This window comes from Protomyctophum parallelum (assembly GCF_964188405.1).
Source record: "Protomyctophum parallelum genome assembly, chromosome: 1".
Lineage (NCBI taxonomy): Eukaryota > Metazoa > Chordata > Actinopteri > Myctophiformes > Myctophidae > Protomyctophum > Protomyctophum parallelum.
Window position 1 is genome coordinate 80,099,010 of NC_139697.1, and position 22,766 is coordinate 80,121,775.

The 22,766-nt window shown below is 43.2% G+C and overlaps 1 protein-coding gene across 1 annotated transcript in view; it reads left to right on the top strand.

The window, feature by feature from the left end:
- Nucleotides 1–16,017: 16,017 nt before the first annotated feature.
- Nucleotides 16,018–22,766, top strand: part of LOC310858918 (CXADR-like membrane protein) — a 121,737-nt gene continuing 114,988 nt past the window's right edge. Inside the window, exon 1 of the mRNA XM_083765223.1 lies at nt 16,018–16,330. Coding sequence (XP_083621349.1) covers nt 16,297–16,330 — 34 coding nt within the window. The 5' untranslated portion in view covers nt 16,018–16,296. The remainder of the gene's footprint in view (nt 16,331–22,766) is intronic.

Genomic DNA, 22,766 nt, shown 5'->3' on the forward strand with positions numbered 1-22,766 from the left:
TGCAACTTCAGGACATACTGTATATACAACCGCTCCATAACCAAAAATGAAATTTAGATTTACAATATGACTCTACCAACACTCTTCGTGCTGAATTTGGCCATCAGGCATAATAATATAATAATAATAATAATAATAATAATAATAATAATAATATGGCAGGATGCTTAAGAGTGCCAACAAAGAAGGGTTTACAATACTTCTAGGTACCCTCACGAAAAAGGTGAAAGGAACTGGTCGGAATAACGTGTTCCTTCCACACGCTACGTCCGGCCAGGGAAATTCCCCCCTGTCAGGTGAAAAGAAGCAGCTTGGACTCCTCATGCATAGAAGGAGGCATGAGGTCAGTCCGTTGCCCCCCCCCCCAGGTTGGCAGAGGAAGTGTAGCGCCCATGATTACATTATTAGATAATTGGCACTGGGTGAAAAAACTGGGCTGGGATAAAAATTATTAAGAAAAAAAAGAAAAAGGTTTTTGTGCCAATATTGCTGGACATTTTAAATAAGAAAATGTTTAAACAGTTCCACCACCTAATCCCCACACTCCATGATCAGCACTTGTTCCTGCGTTATTGGGAATTGCTCCCGCATTTTGCATGGTATGTAATAATGGCTTAATTTAATTTGTTAAATGCTGTAAAATGATTCATTATTTACTATTTAATTATTAATATTTCTTTAAATATTTGTTATATATAAATATTTCAGGAAATGGCGTTCCAAACACGCTACTACTCGCGGCCGTCAGCTCAGCGAGATTTTGAGGCGCTGACAACAAATTTTGTTCGGCGCCAGAATGGGCAGCAGAGCCAGGTGGACCAGGATGACCCATTACAGGGCCTAGCCGACCTCCTGCAAGAGTGTGCCGCTGAAATCTCTGTAAAGCGCCTTGGATAAAGGCGCTATATAAATGCACCATTTACCATTTACCATTTATGCTTTGATGATGTAATGTAATGGCACGATGCTACACATGTTCATTATGCAAACATAATCTGATCTATAGTCTCAGATTGTAAAGTGCTTTATAGCCTCAACATGGTTGATGTTAGATGAAAACTTTAAGTCTAATAAACCATGTTCTTACTTATCTGATTTTGTTCTTTATTACATTAAGTTTATGAGTGGTTACTGGTTTGTGCGTCAGTCATAACAACACACACCTATATACAGCTATATGAAAAATATAAATATATTATAAATTGTTTCTTTTTCTGTGATTACTTTGTAGAACCATGGAAATCATCATGTAAAACCCCTGATTTCTCTTTTTCTGCATTGATTGATTGATTGATTGATTGATTGATTGATTAATTGATTGATAGTATGCAGAATGGGTACATTTGAAACGAAAGCACAACTCAATACAAAAACTGTTAACTTTGGACGACACTATTGGCTATTTTTGGCGAATGATTTCCCCACAAATACAATGCGGATGCATGGGGTTTAAGTGGTTAATAGCGATGCTGTGTTGAAATTGCTCAGCCAGTGACTCAGTATAGTGGGATTTGTTTTGTTTCACCATACCTTTAACCCTCGAACACTAAACATGGGTGATTTTCACCAGGACGATTATATTTGTGCAATTTTCATAATGTTGCTGATGTCTGAGGTGGGTGGGTCTTTCAGTACCTTCATGATGCTCAATGACATCATAGAAGGTAGGTTTGTTTCCCTGCCCACATCCCCCCAAGTGCAGACGATCAGAAATCAGCAGAGAGTGATCGACGTTTGCGCTACTCTATGCCGGATTGAAGTGGACTCGGTCCCAGACTTTTTTTTTCTCCCTGGAAATAAAACCGTCTGGGTTTCCAAGGCTAGTGATGGTGTAACAAAAAATATGTTTAGTGTTCTAGAGTTAATATTATTTGGCCATTGACATTGAACAGCTGGCCCGAAGCATGTTGTTCCAAAGTTCTGTTATCAACAACTCAGGACTGACTTTTGCTGAATTACTCATTGACAAATAATTTCACTGAAAATATAAAGTGGCATCATTTGCCTTTTGTTGTGGTCAGATAATACAGTAAGTCATCTACACAGATGTATGAACGTCCTTGGCCTGGGCCGGCCTAGCGGTACAGGCACCTTGGCTGGTAATCCCAACGAACTTTGCTGTGTGTCTTTCCCCTTTCTCTCTCCCCGTTTCCTGTCAATTTACTGTAAATGGTAAATGGTGCATTTATATAGCGCCTTTATCCAAGGCACTTTACATAGATTGTGCATTACATTCACCCATTCACACACACATTCATACACCGATTGCGGCGGAAGCCATGCAAGGTACCAACCAGCACATTGGGAGCAATTTGGGGTTCAGTGTCTTGCCCAAGGACACTTCGACATGTAGACAGGAGGAGCCGGGATTCAAACCGCCGACCCATGGATCATTGGACGACCTGCTCTACCTCTTGAGCCACAGTCGCCCCTGTGCCCCTGTGTATCTATCAATGAAAAATCAGACCTGTTTGAAGTGAGTGGTACAACAGCACCCCCTGTTGGTACCCTAAACATACATACATACAGTACATACATACATACATACATACATACATACATACATACATACATACATACATATACGTGTACTGTATCTCCTAAACATACTGTTGTTAATGCTAGTGTAATATGTCACTTCTTATGTCATTTTTTGTTCCATAAGTTGCAAAGAGATGTTGCTTGTGCTGTGGTCTATTATTCTAAAAGCCTAACGTTGAGACTCCTCCTCACCTCTAATACCATTATGTTCAGAATGTATCTTCTCCCTGTTGGCTAACCACCAACAGAAAGTTAATTACTTCTTATGGAAATGACTGATTATTAGGATTGTTTTATATTGTGCAGTAGGCCTAGAGTACATACTATAGTCAAGTGTGTGTGTGTGTGTGTGTGTGTGTGTGTGTGTGTGTGTGAGTGTGTGTGCGTCTGTGCGTGTGTGTGTGTGTCTGTGAAGACACACACACTGGTCCATATGCAAGTGCTGCATGGTTGGCTTGACGCCAAAGGAGCACGGTACCAGTGGCAGAGAATTGGTGGTGTAACAGCAAAAAAACTGAGAACCAATTACACATATGCGCGCGTGCACACACACACACACACACACACACACACACACACACACACACACACACACACACACACACACACACACACACACACACACACACACACACTGTAGCCTACACTATAGCGTCTCACATATGATGAATATCTATTAAGCTGACCTCTGCTCTGGCTAATCGCCCAGACAAAGGGAGTGCTTTGAATGATGATTGTACATTGTAGACCGTTCCTCAATAAATATGATTTATGCGGCAAAGTTATTTTCATCATTACCCCCACCCCCAAAAAGAAAGGAAATGCATGGCATTAATTATTCAAATGCAGCGAGGCTGAGCTTTAGGTCATTAATGGACAGTAATGCTTAACAATATATTTTAATATATTCTTCCCGTAAAAGTACAGTCAAAGTAATCCCAAGGTTAGCTATAGTGCAAGATTGGCACAAATGGACTTGCTCCTCATTAACAAAATAAAAAGATTTTGTTTAGCATTTACATGATGATAATGTGCAGTGGCTGATAAGTAACAAAATTATTTCTGCATTCCAACACGTGTCTTTTGAAAGCAGTCACATTGAATGGCCACTGGAAGACCAACAAGACCACAGCCCTGTGTTCCCTCAGCTGGAGATGGACCCAAATGCAGCACAAATACTGGGTCAAAAACATTTAGCACAATACAAATTCAAATATCACGGATGCAGTGATTTGTCAATTCATAGATTGTCAAATATTACATTAATTCCCCATGTCAGAATTTCTAAGTAAGTATTAAATTGACCATACACCAAGAATAGTGTTTTCATGGTGTTTGGAGCAGGCAGTCTACATTTTTACCATTGTGTGTGAGAGCACAGGCCAGAGTGACCCGCTAGATAAGACTGTATGAGACTGTACAATCCTACACAGAGCTGCCTCTAAGCCTGTCCATCTCTGCCCTCAGTTATCTTATGGTTAAGGTTAGGTATAAGGGTTGTGTTTAGGATTGAGGAAACATATACATGTAGCCTATAGAGCTGAAGACATGGATGGACACTCCAGTTACCAAGGGTCCAGTTCAACACATATAGACCTATATTGATGCTGCCAAATTTTGTATTTATACAATTGAGAAGTTGGACAAGTTGTGAGTGCACACTTTGTGCGCAGTTCCGATGGCCAAGTCATAGACCCTGACGTATGGGGAGTATGTGGAAGTTCCCTTTACGCCTGTGCTTTGTGGCCGTGATACGTCACTGACTTACCTCTGTGTTTTCAAACCAGCTTTGTGGGTCTGCGACTACTGGCCAATGACAGCGGGGCCAGCTTTTCCAGTTTCCCTTTCCGTGATGCGATGGAGAGATTGAGGTGAGCACTGAAAAACACGGTCAGGGGCCATAGACACCAGAGATAACACGATCAGGGGCCATAGACACTAGAGATAACACGGTCAGGGGCCATAGATAGACACCAGAGATAACATGGTCAGGGGCCATAGATAGACACTAGAGATAACACGGTCAGGGGCCATAGATAGACACCAGAGATAACACAGCCAGGGGCCATAGATAGACACTAGAGATAACACGGTCAGGGGCCATAGATAGACACCAGAGATAACACGGTCAGGGGCCATAGATAGACACCAGAGATAACACAGCCAGGGGCCATAGATAGACACTAGAGATAACACAGCCAGGGGCCATAGATAGATACCAGAGATAACACAGCCAGGGGCCATAGATAGACACCAGAGATAACACAGCCAGGGGCCATAGATAGACACCAGAGATAACATGGTCAGGGGCCGTAGATAGACACTAGAGATAACACGGTCAGGGGCCATAGATAGACACTAGAGATAACACGGTCAGGGGCCATAGATAGACAATAGAGATAACACAGCCAGGGGCCATAGATAGACACCAGAGATAACACAGCCAGGGGCCATAGATAGACACTAGAGATAACACGGTCAGGGGCCATAGATAGACACCAGAGATAACACAGCCAGGGGCCATAGATAGACACTAGAGATAACACGGTCAGGGGCCATAGATAGACACTAGAGATAACACAGCCAGGGGCCATAGATAGACACCAGAGATAACACGGTCAGGGGCCATAGATAGACACTAGAGATAACACAGCCAGGGGCCATAGATAGACACCAGAGATAACACAGCCAGGGGCCATAGATAGACACCAGAGATAACACAGCCAGGGGCCATAGATAGACACTAGAGATAACACAGCCAGGGGCCATAGATAGACACCAGAGATAACACAGCCAGGGGCCATAGATAGACACCAGAGATAACATGGTCAGGGGCCATAGATAGACACTAGAGATAACACGGTCAGGGGCCATAGATAGACACTAGAGATAACACGGTCAGGGGCCATAGATAGACACTAGAGATAACACAGCCAGGGGCCATAGATAGACACCAGAGATAACATGGTCAGGGGCCATAGATAGACACCAGAGATAACACGGTCAGGGGCCATAGATAGACACTAGAGATAACACAGCCAGGGGACATAGACAGACACTAGAGATAACACAGCCAGGGGCCATAGATAGACACCAGAGATAACACAGCCAGGGGCCATAGATAGACACCAGAGATAACATGGTCAGGGGCCATAGATAGACACTAGAGATAACATGGTCAGGGGCCATAGATAGACACTAGAGATAACATGGTCAGGGGCCATAGATAGACACCAGAGATAACATGGTCAGGGGCCATAGATAGACACCAGAGATAACACGGTCAGGGGCCATAGATAGACACTAGAGATAACACGGTCAGGGGCCATAGATAGACACTAGAGATAACATGGTCAGGGGCCATAGATAGACACTAGAGATAACACAGCCAGGGGCCATAGATAGACACTAGAGATAACATGGTCAGGGGCCATAGATAGACACCAGAGATAACACGGTCAGGGGCCATAGATAGACACTAGAGATAACACAGCCAGGGGCCATAGATAGACACCAGAGATAACACAGCCAGGGGCCATAGATAGACACCAGAGATAACACAGCCAGGGGCCATAGATAGACACCAGAGATAACACAGCCAGGGGCCATAGATAGACACCAGAGATAACATGGTCAGGGGCCATAGATAAACACTAGAGATAACACGGTCAGGGGCCATAGATAGACACTAGAGATAACACAGCCAGGGGCCATAGATAGACACCAGAGATAACACAGCCAGGGGCCATAGATAGACACTAGAGATAACACGGTCAGGGGCCATAGATAGACACCAGAGATAACACAGCCAGGGGCCATAGATAGACACTAGAGATAACACGGTCAGGGGCCATAGATAGACACTAGAGATAACACAGCCAGGGGCCATAGATAGACACCAGAAATAACACGGTCAGGGGCCATAGATAGACACTAGAGATAACACAGCCAGGGGCCATAGATAGACACCAGAGATAACATGGTCAGGGGCCATAGATAGACACCAGAGATAACACGGTCAGGGGCCATAGATAGACACCAGAGATAACATGGTCAGGGGCCATAGATAGACACCAGAGATAACATGGTCAGGGGCCATAGATAGACACCAGAGATAACATGGTCAGGGGCCATAGATAGACACCAGAGATAACACGGTCAGGGGCCATAGATAGACACTAGAGATAACACGGTCAGGGGCCATAGATAGACACCAGAGATAACATGGTCAGGGGCCATAGATAGACACTAGAGATAACACGGTCAGGGGCCATAGATAGACACCAGAGATAACACAGCCAGGGGCCATAGATAGACACTAGAGATGCTCCGATGATCGGCCATATATCGGCCGATATTCACCCTGATTGGTAATCGACATTTAATCTGTGATAGGTCATTTACCCTATCTGGAGAAACTGATCTTAGATAGACACTAGAGATAACACAGCCAGGGACCATAGATAGACACCAGAGATAACACAGCCAGGGGCCATAGATAGACACCAGAGATAACATGGTCAGGGGCCATAGATAGACACTAGAGATAACACGGTCAGGGGCCATAGATAGACACTAGAGATAACACAGCCAGGGGCCATAGATAGACACCAGAGATAACACAGCCAGGGGCCATAGATAGACACTAGAGATAACACGGTCAGGGGCCATAGATAGACACCAGAGATAACACAGCCAGGGGCCATAGATAGACACTAGAGATAACACGGTCAGGGGCCATAGATAGACACTAGAGATAACACAGCCAGGGGCCATAGATAGACACCAGAAATAACACGGTCAGGGGCCATAGATAGACACTAGAGATAACACAGCCAGGGGCCATAGATAGACACCAGAGATAACATGGTCAGGGGCCATAGATAGACACCAGAGATAACACGGTCAGGGGCCATAGATAGACACCAGAGATAACATGGTCAGGGGCCATAGATAGACACCAGAGATAACATGGTCAGGGGCCATAGATAGACACCAGAGATAACATGGTCAGGGGCCATAGATAGACATCAGAGATAACATGGTCAGGGGCCATAGATAGACACTAGAGATAACACGGTCAGGGGCCATAGATAGACACTAGAGATAACACGGTCAGGGGCCATAGATAGACACCAGAGATAACATGGTCAGGGGCCATAGATAGACACCAGAGATAACACGGTCAGGGGCCATAGATAGACACCAGAGATAACACGGTCAGGGGCCATAGATAGACACTAGAGATAACACGGTCAGGGGCCATAGATAGACACTAGAGATAACACGGTCAGGGGCCATAGATAGACACTAGAGATAACACGGTCAGGGGCCATAGATAGACACCAGAGATAACACGGTCAGGGGCCATAGATAGACACCAGAGATAACACAGCCAGGGGCCATAGATAGACACCAGAGATAACACAGCCAGGGGCCATAGATAGACACTAGAGATGCTCCGATGATCGGCCATATATCGGCCGATATTCACCCTGATTGGTAATCGACATTTAATCTGTGATAGGTCATTTACCCTATCTGGAGAAACTGATCTTTTAAAACATTGAAGTGGTATGAATCAGATATATGATATGATGATATGATAAGTATGATATCATTTGACAGGCCTAAACATTCTCCCCTTCCTCCCCACACACAGGAACAGTTTTGACGTGTTTTTTTTTTACATATAATAATTTTGGAAATATAAAAAATTGCAACATTTCACAAGATCGGTATCGGACCTATCGGTATCGGCCAATCATGAGAAAAACAATCTGTGATCAGTATCGGTCCCAAAAGACCTGATCGGAGCATCCCTAATAGACACATCGCTGTCTGCCTTCCTTCAAAATGTACGCTTTGTGTGTGTGTGTGTGTGTGTGTGTGTGTGTGTGTGTGTGTGTGTGTGTGTGTGTGTGTGTGTGTGTGTCTCGGATACACAATATTCAGAGAAACACGGACGTGTGGCGTTACAGTGCGCAATCTTCTAGTAGAGCATAAACGCCATTGTCGGGTGGAAACCTCATATGTGAAATGACAGTAAATGAGAAAATAACCTGTGTTCCTATGGATCCAGTAGTTTATATTAGTCATAATCAATTAGTACTTGCCATTGTTTGAATATTCATAAAACCCACTCAAAATTGTTTTCAAACATAGAAAGAGCAGAAGCATCACATTGCAACATGCTTTTTGCTATACTTCTGTGTGACACTAGCATGAGGAAGAAGGCCATTGATTACAAATACAAGGTTACTACCTGACAGTGAGGAAGTATTTGTGCTAAGGAGTTCACATGTGATATATGAAATAAAACCATTCTACCCCGCTCTGTAGAAATTCATTACTAAGTTTCCTGATGAAGCCCTCCCCTGTTTCAATTCACATTTGCTGCACATTGAAAAGCCTTACGGCGGTCAAAGTTTAAGTGGCGGTTTATAGAGAGGGTTTAATGTGTCCCCTGGTGGCGTCCATAACCTCTGTAGCTCAGTAGAAAGTGCACAAAACCTAGATTTATTGCAGCCTCCATCTTCTGGATGTCTTCTTGATACACCTTGGGTTTTCATAATCATATTTGTTCTAGTTCTAGTTGTAGTAAGTCGGATATTTCCAATGAATATACTGTATTTAACAATGTATGCCTATTTTGACATGCCTAGAATAGGGATGTTATATGATATGAATGATGACTGCAAACACACAGTTCAATAGTTTGCTTTGCTTGTCTTTAACCACCATCAATAATGTACGTCTGCTTGGACATACAAATATATATATTGTTGTATATGAACAAACATTTTTTGTTTCTTAATTAGATAGACGCATGTTTACACTTTCTCCACAATCATTAAAATGTCGATGTACGTCCCTGTATAATTGAGTCAATGCTAAAGATCACTTTGCGGGTAATAAATCATGGAAATTAAAATATGTTTAATCAGTCTTTTCTGATGAAACATATTGCCTTTATTGATAGAGATAGTAGACTGACAGGAAATGGGGAAGTGATGGGGTGTGCCACACAGCAAAGGACGTCAGGATTGGGAGTCGAACCCACGACACGCTGTCAGGCAGGCATTAGCCCAGATGGCTACACCAACCACACACACGCACGCACAAACGCACGCACGCACGCACGCACGCACGCACGCACGCACAGACACACACACACACACACACACACACACACACACACACACACACACACACACACACACACACACACACACACACACACACACACACCAACATAATCAACCCTTAATCAAGACGTTTCTGGTCCCCCGGAAGTCCCTCGGTTAGTGTCCGGGTCCTCAGTTTGGTAGAGGACTCGCCTTTCAACTGCAAGGTCATGGGTTCGATCCCGAGCACCGCCAACTCAGCGTATGAGTAGCACGGTTTTAAGTTGTGCGGTAATAAGTACTGGGAGCTGATGGTAGATGTTGCGCTCCACCTCAGCATTCCATCTCCCAGAGGTCTATAGCGCATTGAAACGGGCCCGCACCCTGGCTGATGCCGACAATAAGCAAATACCAAATGTAAACAGAAATGAAGTGCATGAAAGACTTCAACAATATTTAAATATTTCCCTTGGAAATGGTGTTATTTCTGTCTGTCAAAATTCAAAAAGTCACTTTTAGTTTTTAATCAGGTCATGGTATAATAACTTACTAACTGCCCCCTGTGTGGTTGTGTTTTACACAAGAAAACCTTCATGAATAATTGGGGCCATGGGAGGCAGGGTGGGAGAGAGAGGGCATGGCCGCTGTAGCGAGGCTTTTGATGTTGTCCATTCCGTAACACGGGAAATAATCCGGAGTGGAGGAAGAAAGAAAGTCCCTGGGCGAGTAGAATGAATATGGCTGTCCTCAGTAAAACATAGGATGACTGAAGAAACCACCTCTACAAAAAGACCAAGTCGCTGACTGTAACAAATGCCTTTGTTTCCATGCCTGCGCTGCCACACGGCAGGAAGGAAATTGTTATGGTTGCTCCCATATTAGTGTGAATTATACTCAATATTATATATCATAACCCTATAAATGTGGAATGTGCCTCCCATTAAGGCAATGATCATCCTTGCTAAATTGGGTACTCTATTACTTTTAACATGTTCCCTGGACATTTGCAAGTCATGCTGAATTCCCAGCACCTGGCTACAGCTCAAGTAAAGTACAGTGTTCTGAGAAAAACAAGTAGGCCTGATATTCATGTTGCTTTCTGCTTTAATGAGGAATTATAGATTTTTATTCATACTGCAAGTTGTGCTTTAAAACTTGTTATAGCATCCGATGGGCCGGTGTTCCAATGGAATGGTTATATTGTGCGTTATACGCACGTATTGGCAGTGAGTTCCACAGAAGTGTTTCTCAACTTTGGAACACTTTGACAGAGGTCTCTATCTCTCTCTCTCACACACGCACGCATGCACGCACGCACACGCAAACACCCATCACTGACAGTTCCAACAAGCTTAACTCTAAAGCTAAATTCTATCATTTTGTCATGACATTCTGTTATAGCCTATGCTTTGAGGGGCCAGGCTAGAGAACAGTGGTTAGGCTATGTGAATAATGTTTATGTGATTTTAATTATGATAACGTGCGGCTTTGCTTGTATGAGAGAGAGAGAGAGAGAGAGAGAGAGAGACTAATGCGAGTCACTCAGTCACAGTATCAACAGAAAGGTGTATAAGTTTGCTGGAGCTATTAGGCTACTTTGTTTAGGACTCTCAATCAATTATAATTATTTTAATGAGTGATAGGTCTAGGTCTATAGGCCTACTCGAAACTGAATGTTGCCGAAGAGTTACAGTGGCGCACGGACAGTGATTAGTGATGTGATCCCAAACTCTGTGGATCGGAGGAACAGCGGCCCCACGGCACGAGGTGTCGTTGGCCCTTCGAAATACCAGCCCGTCGGAATATTGATGCGGACCCAGGACACAGAGCCTAGTCCCAGCCTATCCTAGTGTTGTCACTTGTCAGTTGTGTTCACTTGTCTCTAGTAAGTCCTTGTCTATTTATATGCCCTTGTGTTTTCTGTGCCTTGTTAGTATGTCACAGTGTAAGTTCCTATCTTTGAGTGTTAGTACAGTATTTCGTAGAGTTATATTCTCTGCTCCTCCTATTTCTGTATTCTTTTTAGTCTCCTCATGTGTTCCTGTGTTTGTTCCTAGTCCTGTAATTTGGTTAAATAAACCCCTTGTATTTGGTCTGCCCTTCCTCATCCTCTGCCTCTGTCCTGCACTTGGGTCCTACACCTCCCTGTTGTCTTTGCAAGAAAGAATTACAGAGACACAATTGAGAGCATATAGACCTTGGTGCGCACACTCACACACACGCACGCACACACAGAGAGAGAGACTTGGTGCATTTATAGTTAGATCTATTGTTTCAAGTTTGAAGAATACATCTATGTCTATCTGTCTCTCTATTATTTTAACATGATTAGGGAGTAATTTTGGGTGCATATAGTTTATAAATATGACAGGGTTCTATCACTAAATCAAACACTAAAGTAAAGCTTTGACGCTCATGTCTCTGAATCACCCTGATGGAACCCTTTTTATTGTTATGATACCTGGAATAATGGCTATAGTACTTGAGAGTGTGTGATATTTTTTAGAACGCTTTATGTTCGACAAATGTATTCCCACGTTTATAAGCAGTGGTTTTTGTTACTGGTTTGGGGACTGATCAATGCGGTGTGTAATCCTTTCTGAGTTCAAACACCGAGGACTGGCCATCTGGTGCTCCAGGGCTGTGTGAATGAAGCGGGCAGCAGCAGCAGCAGCTTCAGTTCCCCTCACAGCTTGCTTTTCCACAGTGAGGGAATACATTGGCAAAGGGGTTTGCAGAGGCTGAGGATGTGAGATTAGTGTACAAGAGAGGAGCCCAGAGTATAAACACGGATGGCCTACTACTGGCGATGGAGTCCAGCAGTGTCTTCTCTCATAATGTGCCCACCTCGGTCAGCGAGCAGTGAGAGTTTGGTCAGAGCTCTATGTGGAAACAGGAGCTAGAATTGGAACCAGAGCAATTGGATTGCTCCTCTGCACAGTGTTCACCCTAGTCCAGCACAACCTTGTTTGCCCTGAGACGTGTAGCCTACATTCTTCATGAAGTTGGAGCTCATTTTGAAAGGTTCTGGGGCATCTTCCCCTGAGCAGGTACTTTCCAAGGCACACGCTATTAGCTCACTGTTTCACAACACTCATTTATGGGTCGGGGAACAATTTTTGTGGGTCGCAAATAAATTTAGCTCTTTTTTGTTTCTCTTTCATTATTATTATCATTTCAAAACATTTTTAAAGGTATATTCAGTGATTTCACTCAAAAAACCTTAGGTTTCGTTTTTGGCTGGGACCTAAGCCTTTCATCCAATCAGGATACAGAGACAAAAACGAAACCTAAGGTTTTTTGACCCCCAGGGGTTAACTGGGGACAGGGAGGAACTCCTTATATGGTCAGCACACTCTATAGTAGAGAGGATTATCACAACAAAACAAAAAAATAAGTGATATTTGAATTAAGTGAAATCACTGAATATACCTTTAATTTTCTCTTAGAAATATAAAGTCACAGTTTGTAATATAAAACAAACTAACATTTTCTCTAAATAATTGAATTGATAGAATGTTAAAAAAATTTAAGATATAAACAATAATCTTTAAATATTAACAAAGTTAATAAATTCCACAAATGTAACGTTTTTTTAACGGAGCAAAGACACGCATTGTGACCTTGTAGATCAAGGTCTATTTTCACTTTTGGGTCCTGGGCAAACATCTGATTTCTCTTTTGGCAGCATCGTACCATTTTGCTATAGCATTCCCCCCCCCCCCATATCATTCATGTTTAACTTTTGATTTGATAAACCGTGCAGTGGCTCAGAAAGACAAGAGGGAACTGTACTGAGCTGCTTTTTCTGGGCCTGCCCTATGGCTGGCGGTCATTGGTGGAGGACATTTTCAGTTGGCAAGGTTCAGTCAAAGCATGCAAAGCATGATTTATACTTCGTCGTACCACATTGTACAAGCTCACAACACTGTGAGCCTCTAATCTGCTATTGTTGGCGTGTGTCACAGTCGTACAACGGAGCATACATTTTGCATAAAACTGCTGTTGAAGCCTGTGTCCCGTGTCCCGTGCTTTTTCTGCCAGCTATATACACTTTGACAATCTCTGAATATTTGAAGAATACTTGTTAGGTTTGTATTTTTGTGGAGGACAGTGAAAGCTGTTATTGGTGCAAAAACTTTTTGAATATGTTTAAAGGCCACTTTGAGATAGAGACGGCAATAAACTACAATGATAATGTCCAAAGCCTTTGTTGAGCCACGACGAATCCCTGAGCAAGGAGAAACACAGGGGCTGCTATACCCTTGATGCATTTTTAATGAGCCTTGTCTCTGTTCCACTCACTGCTATTTCAGGAGGAAATTTCACAGGCAACGCACATCTGAGATGTGCGTTTCTATTGTCTTTGTCAGGCTGATGCTAGAAAGACAACTGTTTGATGGTACCATTAACCAGGGGATATAGTTCTTGGCAATAATTGTTATACTGAAGTTGTATTTCATCAGATCATAGCCCCAGACGTGACACTCATCCTGCTACACAGAGTGCAAATTGTAAATTAAGAGGCAAATGTTTCGTCTCATACCACCATTTTGTGTCTCTTTGTGAATTAGATGCTTGGAACTTTATTGTTAATATTTTTTTAAAGAGTCAATACAGAGGCTAATCTACAGTTTATACATTTATTTATTCACTCAGTTACTTGTCAGGTTTGTGTACGATATGCATTTTAGTGATTGATCGTGTTATGGGACAAAATCTGAGAAATGTCATCTCATTTTCTGTATCTTGCCTGACTATCAAATTGATGTTCTGCACAGATAAGCTTGGAAATAGATGGTTTGTATTAGCCCATATTCTCTGCTGGTGCATGCATGGTTGTGATCTTGCACATTGTTTGTTGCTGGGATTCTGAAGGTCCTGTTATTATCATCCTAAACAATTCAGCCATTCAGGTTATAATATCCCATGATGAAAATGACATGTATTAATTAAGTCAAGATTTAAAGCCAATTCTTAGAGCAAGCAAACATGTTGGCAGACAGATTCCCCCAGTTTGGAATAATACAAAGGGCAGCTGACAGTCAATATATGAATATAACCTGAACTATACAGAATGCTCATAGAACTGTCAGTTATATATGACAGTGTGGAAACAGCAGGCACATGTTTACTTAATGAGCCCCCCTCCCCCCCACCCTTTCTCCATCTTATAGCTTATTGTTGAAGGCTGAAGCTTAAGTATCAGCTAGGGCTGGGCAATAAACCCAAAACATACCAACAGATCTTCCTACATCTCGCTTAATGAGATGCAGCTTTATTTCAAGATGTTTTTTCCCCCATGTCCTAATTGATTTGATTGACATTTAATAATCAACTAAATTGATAGTCTGATTTGCAATGCAGCATTTAGAGCTATGGATGGACCAGAGCTTGTGTGTGTGTGTGTGTGTGTGTGTGTGTGTGTGTGTGTGTGTGTGTTTGTGTGTTTGTGTGTGTGTGTGTGTGTGTGTGTGTGTGTGTGTGTGTGTGTGTGTGTGTGTGTGTGTGTGTGTGTGTGTGTGTGTGTGTGCTTGTGTGTGTACAGTCAGTGTGTGTTACAATTTATAATCGAGGCATATAGCCATGTTGAGGACAAACAAGTGTTAATTATTGTATTTCTAATGCCAATCAATCAGACACATGTAATTCAGACAGTTTGAAAGAATACCAGACATCTCACCCCGGGGTGAGTTGTCTGCACTTTTTGGTGAGTTGTCTGCACTTTTGCACTTTTTGGTGAGTGGTCCGGACAACTCACCAAAAAGGGTAAAAGGGGTGAGTTATCTTGTTACCGTTTGAAACACCTGTGGTCCCCAACGGCAACATGCCAGGTAGCCTATAGGGTACGTGTAGGACGGTACGTAGGTAGGACTAGGTCTAGTCTACATTTGAAATTCCTGCACAGTAAAATGATTAGGCCTACAGCCTACTGTTCTCTATGACTCTATTTGTAGGCTAACTCCAAGGATTTGCAGCGGGTGTAACGCAGCAGGTATGCTGTGAAAATACAGCCAAACAACGACAACAGTGCGGAGATAATAGGCTAGGCTACTACCTGCACGGATGGGACAATCACGCTCGTCCCGCAGGGGGATGGAATCATGGATGCAGCTTTTACAATATGCAGTGGTGCATGATACAGGCTACTGCGAGTAAACTGTAGAGGTCCCCCTTTTCCAGGGTGCTACAGTATACGTGCACACCTTGCACCTCCTCTGAGAGAGAGAGAGAGAGAGAGAGAGAGAGAGAGAGAGAGAGAGAGAGAGAGAGAGAGAGAGAGAGAGAGCTGGGAGGGGGAGAAACAGGCAGCGCTGCGTGTGTTTGCAGCGCCTCGGACATGCACTGCTCTGTCGGTCAAGTGAACTGACGTTTTGCTGGTGTGGTGATTATTATTATTATTGCAAAGAGAAGATGCTGTTATGAATGAACGGGACCCTGCTGCTGCTAGAATAACCGCGTGCTGCTGCTCGAGACATGCGGGTATCACTCACTCCTCGCCAGTATAAGGTCATCATCATAGCTACTATACAGTAGTTACAGTAAAGTCGTTAGCCTGATAGTCAAACGGAAAGAAGACGTCGAGGTGTGACATTTCGAGTGGAATTTCCCTCTGCTGCATACCGCGATGCCTGTCTCGATTGTGATTCTGTTCTTCTTGGGTAAGTTCACAGCAATTCTTTTCGACTATATATATTTTTTTTAGGTTTATGACATGGCTTTGTAAAGAAACCCCCCAGACTTCGATATGTAGCAGAGCTTTCGCCGTTTAAACTGATAACTTGTTTGTTGCATAGATCAATACAATATACAATACAATAAGCATTGCATGAGTTTGCTTTTTGTCGAGAATAACTACACTGCCAAGCCAGGGCAAGCAATTAAAAGTAAAGAACAGTTCACCTTTTCTTATCAACAAGGTTGTGGATGCGCATGTTCAAATGAAAGGTGGAATAACACTTAATTTAACAATCACATTTTTAAGAAGGGCTGGGGAGCTTGTCCAACTGTCAAGGGTGGATATGAGGCAGACCACTCAGAGTATATACAGTATGCTGTAGCAATAAATAAACAGAATCCTAACTTTGTGGAATTATTCAATGTTTGTATGAACCTTTACAATCAAATGTTTCTATTTTAGAGTACTATGGTTGTTGTAGGCTACACCAGTTAGGACCTGTAGTCTAGTATGCAGTGACTATTCTGCAGTAGAAAGGCTAATGTGCCTTTCTACGGCCCATAAAGTAATGAATGTCTATTAAGACATTCATTACTTTATGGGCATGAAAGAGAGTAAAACGTCAGTTATTCAACTACAGTACAAAGTTGCACAAATGTAATTGTGTTACACTCAACCTGCATTGTGTCATTTTTGAACATGTTAATTGTGGATAAATTGTATGGCTAGTGAGTTATTTATTTATTATGAATTCTTCATGGTCCTCCAAGGTTATAGTGAAGCAATATTTGCATTTTGGAAAATGCCGGAGCTACTGCCTCTGAAACTCATTTCAACACAGGGAGGGTGTTGCCAGACAGACACTTGGAAAAGATGGTCTGTTCTTACTGTAGGCTATGTGCCTGTCATTTGCTTATAATGTGTTTTTGGTTGAGTAGCCTACAGTATGCCTTCAGTTCAGACCCATGCATGGCCATGTCCCACCCAGCCTCATCATGACTCATAACCATGGGGACGGGGAGGGCACGCCATCACAATGAACACTTGATATACTTAGTTGCGCACCACTGTCTCGCACCAACAAATAGCAGATCTACAAGCTCACAACGTGTCGCAGCACGACACGTTGTGAGCTTGTAGGTCTGGCATTGTAAGTGCGAGACACTTATGTGCAACCAAGTGTTGTTAACCAGGCTTCAGTTTTCTTGTCCATGGGGTGATGATGAGAGCTTTCATTAGTTGCATTATGGTTGCAAGTTCGACAGGCCATGGCAACGGCATCATGTTCTACCTCATGGCACTGCCGCCGGGCCCTCCACAGTTTAAACAAAACTTGCCCCTCGAAATGTGTTAGAAATGATGTAACTTTGAATCATTCTGACTTTGGTTAGGACTTTTACTTTTTGTTGGTAATGTTCCTTCCTAAGTGGCCAAGTGGGTTATAGTTGTTGAAGCAAGCTATCGCCCTCTTTTGTGAAAGACATAAATTACAGTAAGTGCGGTGGTGACTTTGTGGTAAATCACCTCATTACCGAGCTATAGCCTCACACCTCTGTCATGAGCACATTCAAGACGTGCTGTGCTGAAATGCGATTATCATTCAACATCTGCTTTCTTCTTGTGTAACCTTGAAGATAAAGTATAGGCCTGTCGTCCTAAGCGACAACTTGCACTATAAGTTATTTCTCCAATTCGTATAGAAAAAAAAGCCCTTTAGACAGTTAGTCTCTGATGAAAAAGGATTTGAATTACTGTTGTCATCATTTCAGCCGGACATACATACTGTACTGTACTGTACACTTAACTCGCCCGCTCTCCCCTTGCGTTTGTCTCCTTCAGACAATGGCTCACCATTTCACACTCTATTTTTAGAACGCTTTGATTGCGACCTTTATGATAATCTATATTTGTTTTTACCCTGTCCGTCCTGTGTGCAGTGCAGAAATCACAGAGATTCTCATTCTCTATATCGGCACGATTCAGCAGTGCACCAAACCTGTCGTGTTTTTGGTATATGTTTTCCCTCAATACGTTTATAATTATAATTATTTTATGAAGTTGTAAACAACGACTTATGCCATATCTATCCCCCCCCTTGTCTCTATATATAGAGTAGATCACCAGGGGCAGGCCAAGGGATCTGTCAAGTGTGGAGATGACAGAACTCTGCAGCGCCAGAGGTTGGGATGTGACATCTTGCAGTGCTCTAGCCTCGAATCACTGGCAGCCTCGATCCCTCATTGCCTTGTCATCTCTTCTTCTCTCTCTCTGCCTTGGTCTGTCTCGCTCGCTAACCTATTTCACGAGTGACCTAAGCCAGTGAATCTCAACCTTTTGAATTGCAAGGCCCCCCCCACCCAATATGCACTAGGCACCCATTTGATTCAAATTAGTATCTCTGGGACCCCAGAGTTGCCTTTTTAATTTGACATGTTGGACCCTTGTTGGTCCCCATACGTACGCGACATCGAGAACAGAGACATAAGCAGTGAAGACGAGGCGCAAGTGCAATGGTACTGTATATTGTAGATTCCGACTGGGTATTGACAGTGCTGTCGCTGTCCGTTAACTTTGCCACGCAAAGGCTTGCCCTGTCATAAACATGCCATCCCTTCTTCAGACGGGCTAGTATTCAACTGGGGTCATGGTGTTCGCCACTTGCTCTCCCCTCTCAGGTGCCAAACGCGTCAGCGGGTTGTTTCACGACATGTCAAGTCCCTCAGTCCACTGGACCGTGACAACAAAGTCCTGTGCATGAGTCACATCGAGCTCCAAGGGACAGAGGGAAAGATTAAAAAAAACCCAATGGTTTGCCTTGGTGAGCTCAGTGAGTTGTTTCAAAGCGAGAAATGTGTTATTACCCACAACAAATGGAAAATTGATTTAGTTGGAATGCAGTAAATAAACACCATACTTAGTTTCTGTTTGCAAAGTACTAAACCCAGGTGAAAACTGGCGCCTGCGTTGCTGTAGGGTGAAATATAATCTCAATTACATTGGTGTAACAAAAAAACAGCTATGCATACAGTATAGTTCTAAGGTGACACGCACAGCACTTGCGTAGTCCATTCTGTGATGCAGAGATCCAATTCCATGTTAAAGTCAATTACAGCACACACTTACCACCTCTGCATTGATTTATTACAAAAGGTCAACATTTCGGTCGCAAGGACCTTTATCAAGATCATGAAACAGTAGATTAAATACTACTAAATATGTTATCACGTTCTTTGAGACATCGAGTTGTCTTGTTAAATCGAAACGATGTCCTTCTCTATGTAATTATTTCCATTGCTGAAATAATGCATTAATCACCAGGCGCTGGGATTTAAAGGGATCTATAAAGGTAAAGCCATACTCCATTGATTGGGGTCCTCCAGGGCTCTACAATTAGGCCCCCAGCCATTTTCCCTCCAAATCCCTTTGCAGACAATTAGCTGATCTACAAGCTCACATTGTGATGCATTGTGAGCTTGTAGATCTGCTATCTTCGCAGAACGTTCGCCAATGTTCACAGACTGTTTGCCTACTGTACAGTTTGCCTACTGTACATGCCCAGAATATGGACACCAGGGCTCATGTGGTTAAGTAGTATTGTTAGATACAGTAGCCTACTGCACATTAATTAATATACACATGACCTGTCCTTGCATCAGTATGAAAGTCCTTGTGCCTAACAGGCTAATACTCTACGCCCCATGACCTGAAACCACGTCTATGATGATGTCACAGGCGCACACTTCTGCATATCGCCAATGAAACAGAAGATATAGGACTATTTCTTCCCATACATACTGCATATATGATATTCAACAGAACAGTAGGATTTAGGTGTATATTTGGCCCCCTCCTTTTTTCTCCCCTTACACCAGATCTTTACCAAAAATAGCCAATCTTACAAGTTCGCTGTGAGCTTGTAGATCTGCTATTTGTTCCAAAAATGTTCCATAAATTCTTGCCTATTACGACATACCGGAATAGGGATGTTTAACATTCAAGTACAGCTAAAATTTAAATAATAATGAATACAGCAAGATCTTGCAAGCAAGAAAACCCATATTGTGCAGCTGGTAAACACATGTGCGGCTGACCTCAGTGAGACTGTGTGTGAGTACTGTTGTACTGTATATGCACAGGCGTGTGTGAAGGGTGAGGGTGAGTTTTAATTAGCTGAGCACAGCACAGCAGGAGGCGGGGGGGGGGCACCTCTTATACTGAGCGCCTCTTCTCCGGGCTGACGGGAATCACTGTGACACTAAGACCTCACCCCTCCAGTCCCTCCCTGTCACCCTGGCTGCCCACACTCCATCCATCCATCCATCCATCCATCCATCCATCCATCCACACAGCCCTGCTGCCGTCTCCTACTCCTCTGTCCACTCCATACAGTGTTTATTTTTTTCCTTTTTGAGTGGTGCAACCACTCCTACAACCAGCAATGTCCGTGCCTACCTATGTGACTATGTGGCCATGAGCACAAGTATATGACTTATTAGTACCAGTAGGACGCGCCAGAAACAGAGAGGGATAGTGCTGTGCCTGCGGGGAGGGGGGGGGGGGGGGGGGGAATTGCACCACTCAGTTCACACGGTGTGATTTTTTTACTTAACCACATTAAGACCTGAGGCTGGTTGCTATATTAGTGGTGCTCATACCTTTGTAATGTCAAAGACCCCCACAATTATGTATTACAGTATGTACAGTATTTGGCTGCCGACCCCCATCTCAAAATATGTTGTTCCAGGGATCCCCAGACACAAGGATTTAGGATTCACGGTACAATGACATGGCCCAGGACAGGGATGTCCGGTTGAAAGTGGTTAAATCTAAAAGTAGTGGATATGTTGTTTCAGAACAATACTCTGGCATTCTATTATATGCTGATGGGATTGTGTTAACTGTAGTTAACTACTTGAACTGTAGCTTATTTTGAGCACTGAGAATCACACATAACGTCGCTGTCGAAAACCGGTAATTTTCAGGAAATGGGGGAGAAACAGAATTACCTGCCTTCCAATGGATCCGGTTATTATTTTAGTTACAAAAACCTTTTTAACCCATTCTGACCTGAGATCAGATTCATACGAGGTTTCCACTGGACACACACTGGTCTGATTAACCCATTCTGACCTGAGATCAGATTCTAAAAATGTCAGTCGTTCTTCGATTTTTCAAAAATAGCAGACCTACAAGCTCGTATCGCGCCACTCGGTGGCGCGATATGAGCTTGTAGATCTGCTATTTTTGGAAGTTTTTGGAAGTTGCTCCGTGTTTTCAGCTTGCAGATCTGCTACTTTAGATTATTTTGTGTGACGCTGTGTTGTATGATCAAGTAGGGTGTTAATTTACGAAAAAACATCCAAAGTTAAAATAATATGGATATGCGTCGTGCGAGGTTTCTGCCTGACAGGCAGCGAGGATAATCACTTAAATGACTCCTGGACGCAGAGCAGGGAGTAGGGACTGTCCTGTTGACGTGAGTGCTGGGTGGGGCTGTCGTCTGCTTCCAGTTAGCTGTAATGAAGACCACATGCTCATCATGTTTGCACGGTGGAAATGAGTATGATATTCATTTCCAAAATATTTTTCTTGCGATGCTAATTCCACCCGCCCTGTAGATTTATAGACTCTTTTACGTGTGTGTGGTGCGTGTGTGTGTGTGTGTGTGTGTGTGTGTGTGTGTGTGTGTGTGTGTGTGTGTGTGTGTGTGTGTGCAGGAGTGCACGCGTTTGTTTGTGTGTTAATGTGAGAGGGGGAGGGGTGCATACAATAAGTGGGTCTGTCTACGTGGAGTGGCCATTATTATTCGTAGTGCTTAATGGATTTGATTTTCAACGTGTGTGTGCGCGCGTGTGTGTGTGTGTGTGTGTGTGTGTGTGTGTGTGTGTGTGTGTGTTGGCGGAGCAGGGGGTGTGCCAGTGTGCTTTGAAAAGTAAACATCCATGAAAGTCAACTATCACGCTGACTGTGGTGTTCTATAGTGAGTCATAGGGGTCGATTTAGGACTTCTATTTTACTTACTTCTATATTACTAATCTAATTACAGTATTATGATCTGGGGGCGTGTAGTATGTCATATTGCAATTTTGGGCATGTTAAGAAGCGCTTTTGACACCCCGCGGAGTGCGCAAAACGGCCTTGAATTAGTCATGGGTGTGTTTAAGGCGTGTTTGAGACGTACCCAATCAACATGTCCGTACTATTCTCTTTACCAGTCAGCTGATGTCACATACGGAATGCGCACTTTGGGGGTCGTGGTATGACATTTCTTCAGGCTGGCACCATAGAAGACATGACATGCCTTTGTCACATTTGGGTTAATTATTCCTATTGCACTGCATGCTGTCACCTTTATGCCTCAAAAGAACAGACCCACCTTTCAGATCGGAATGGAATTGCGAGTAGATAGCAGCATATTG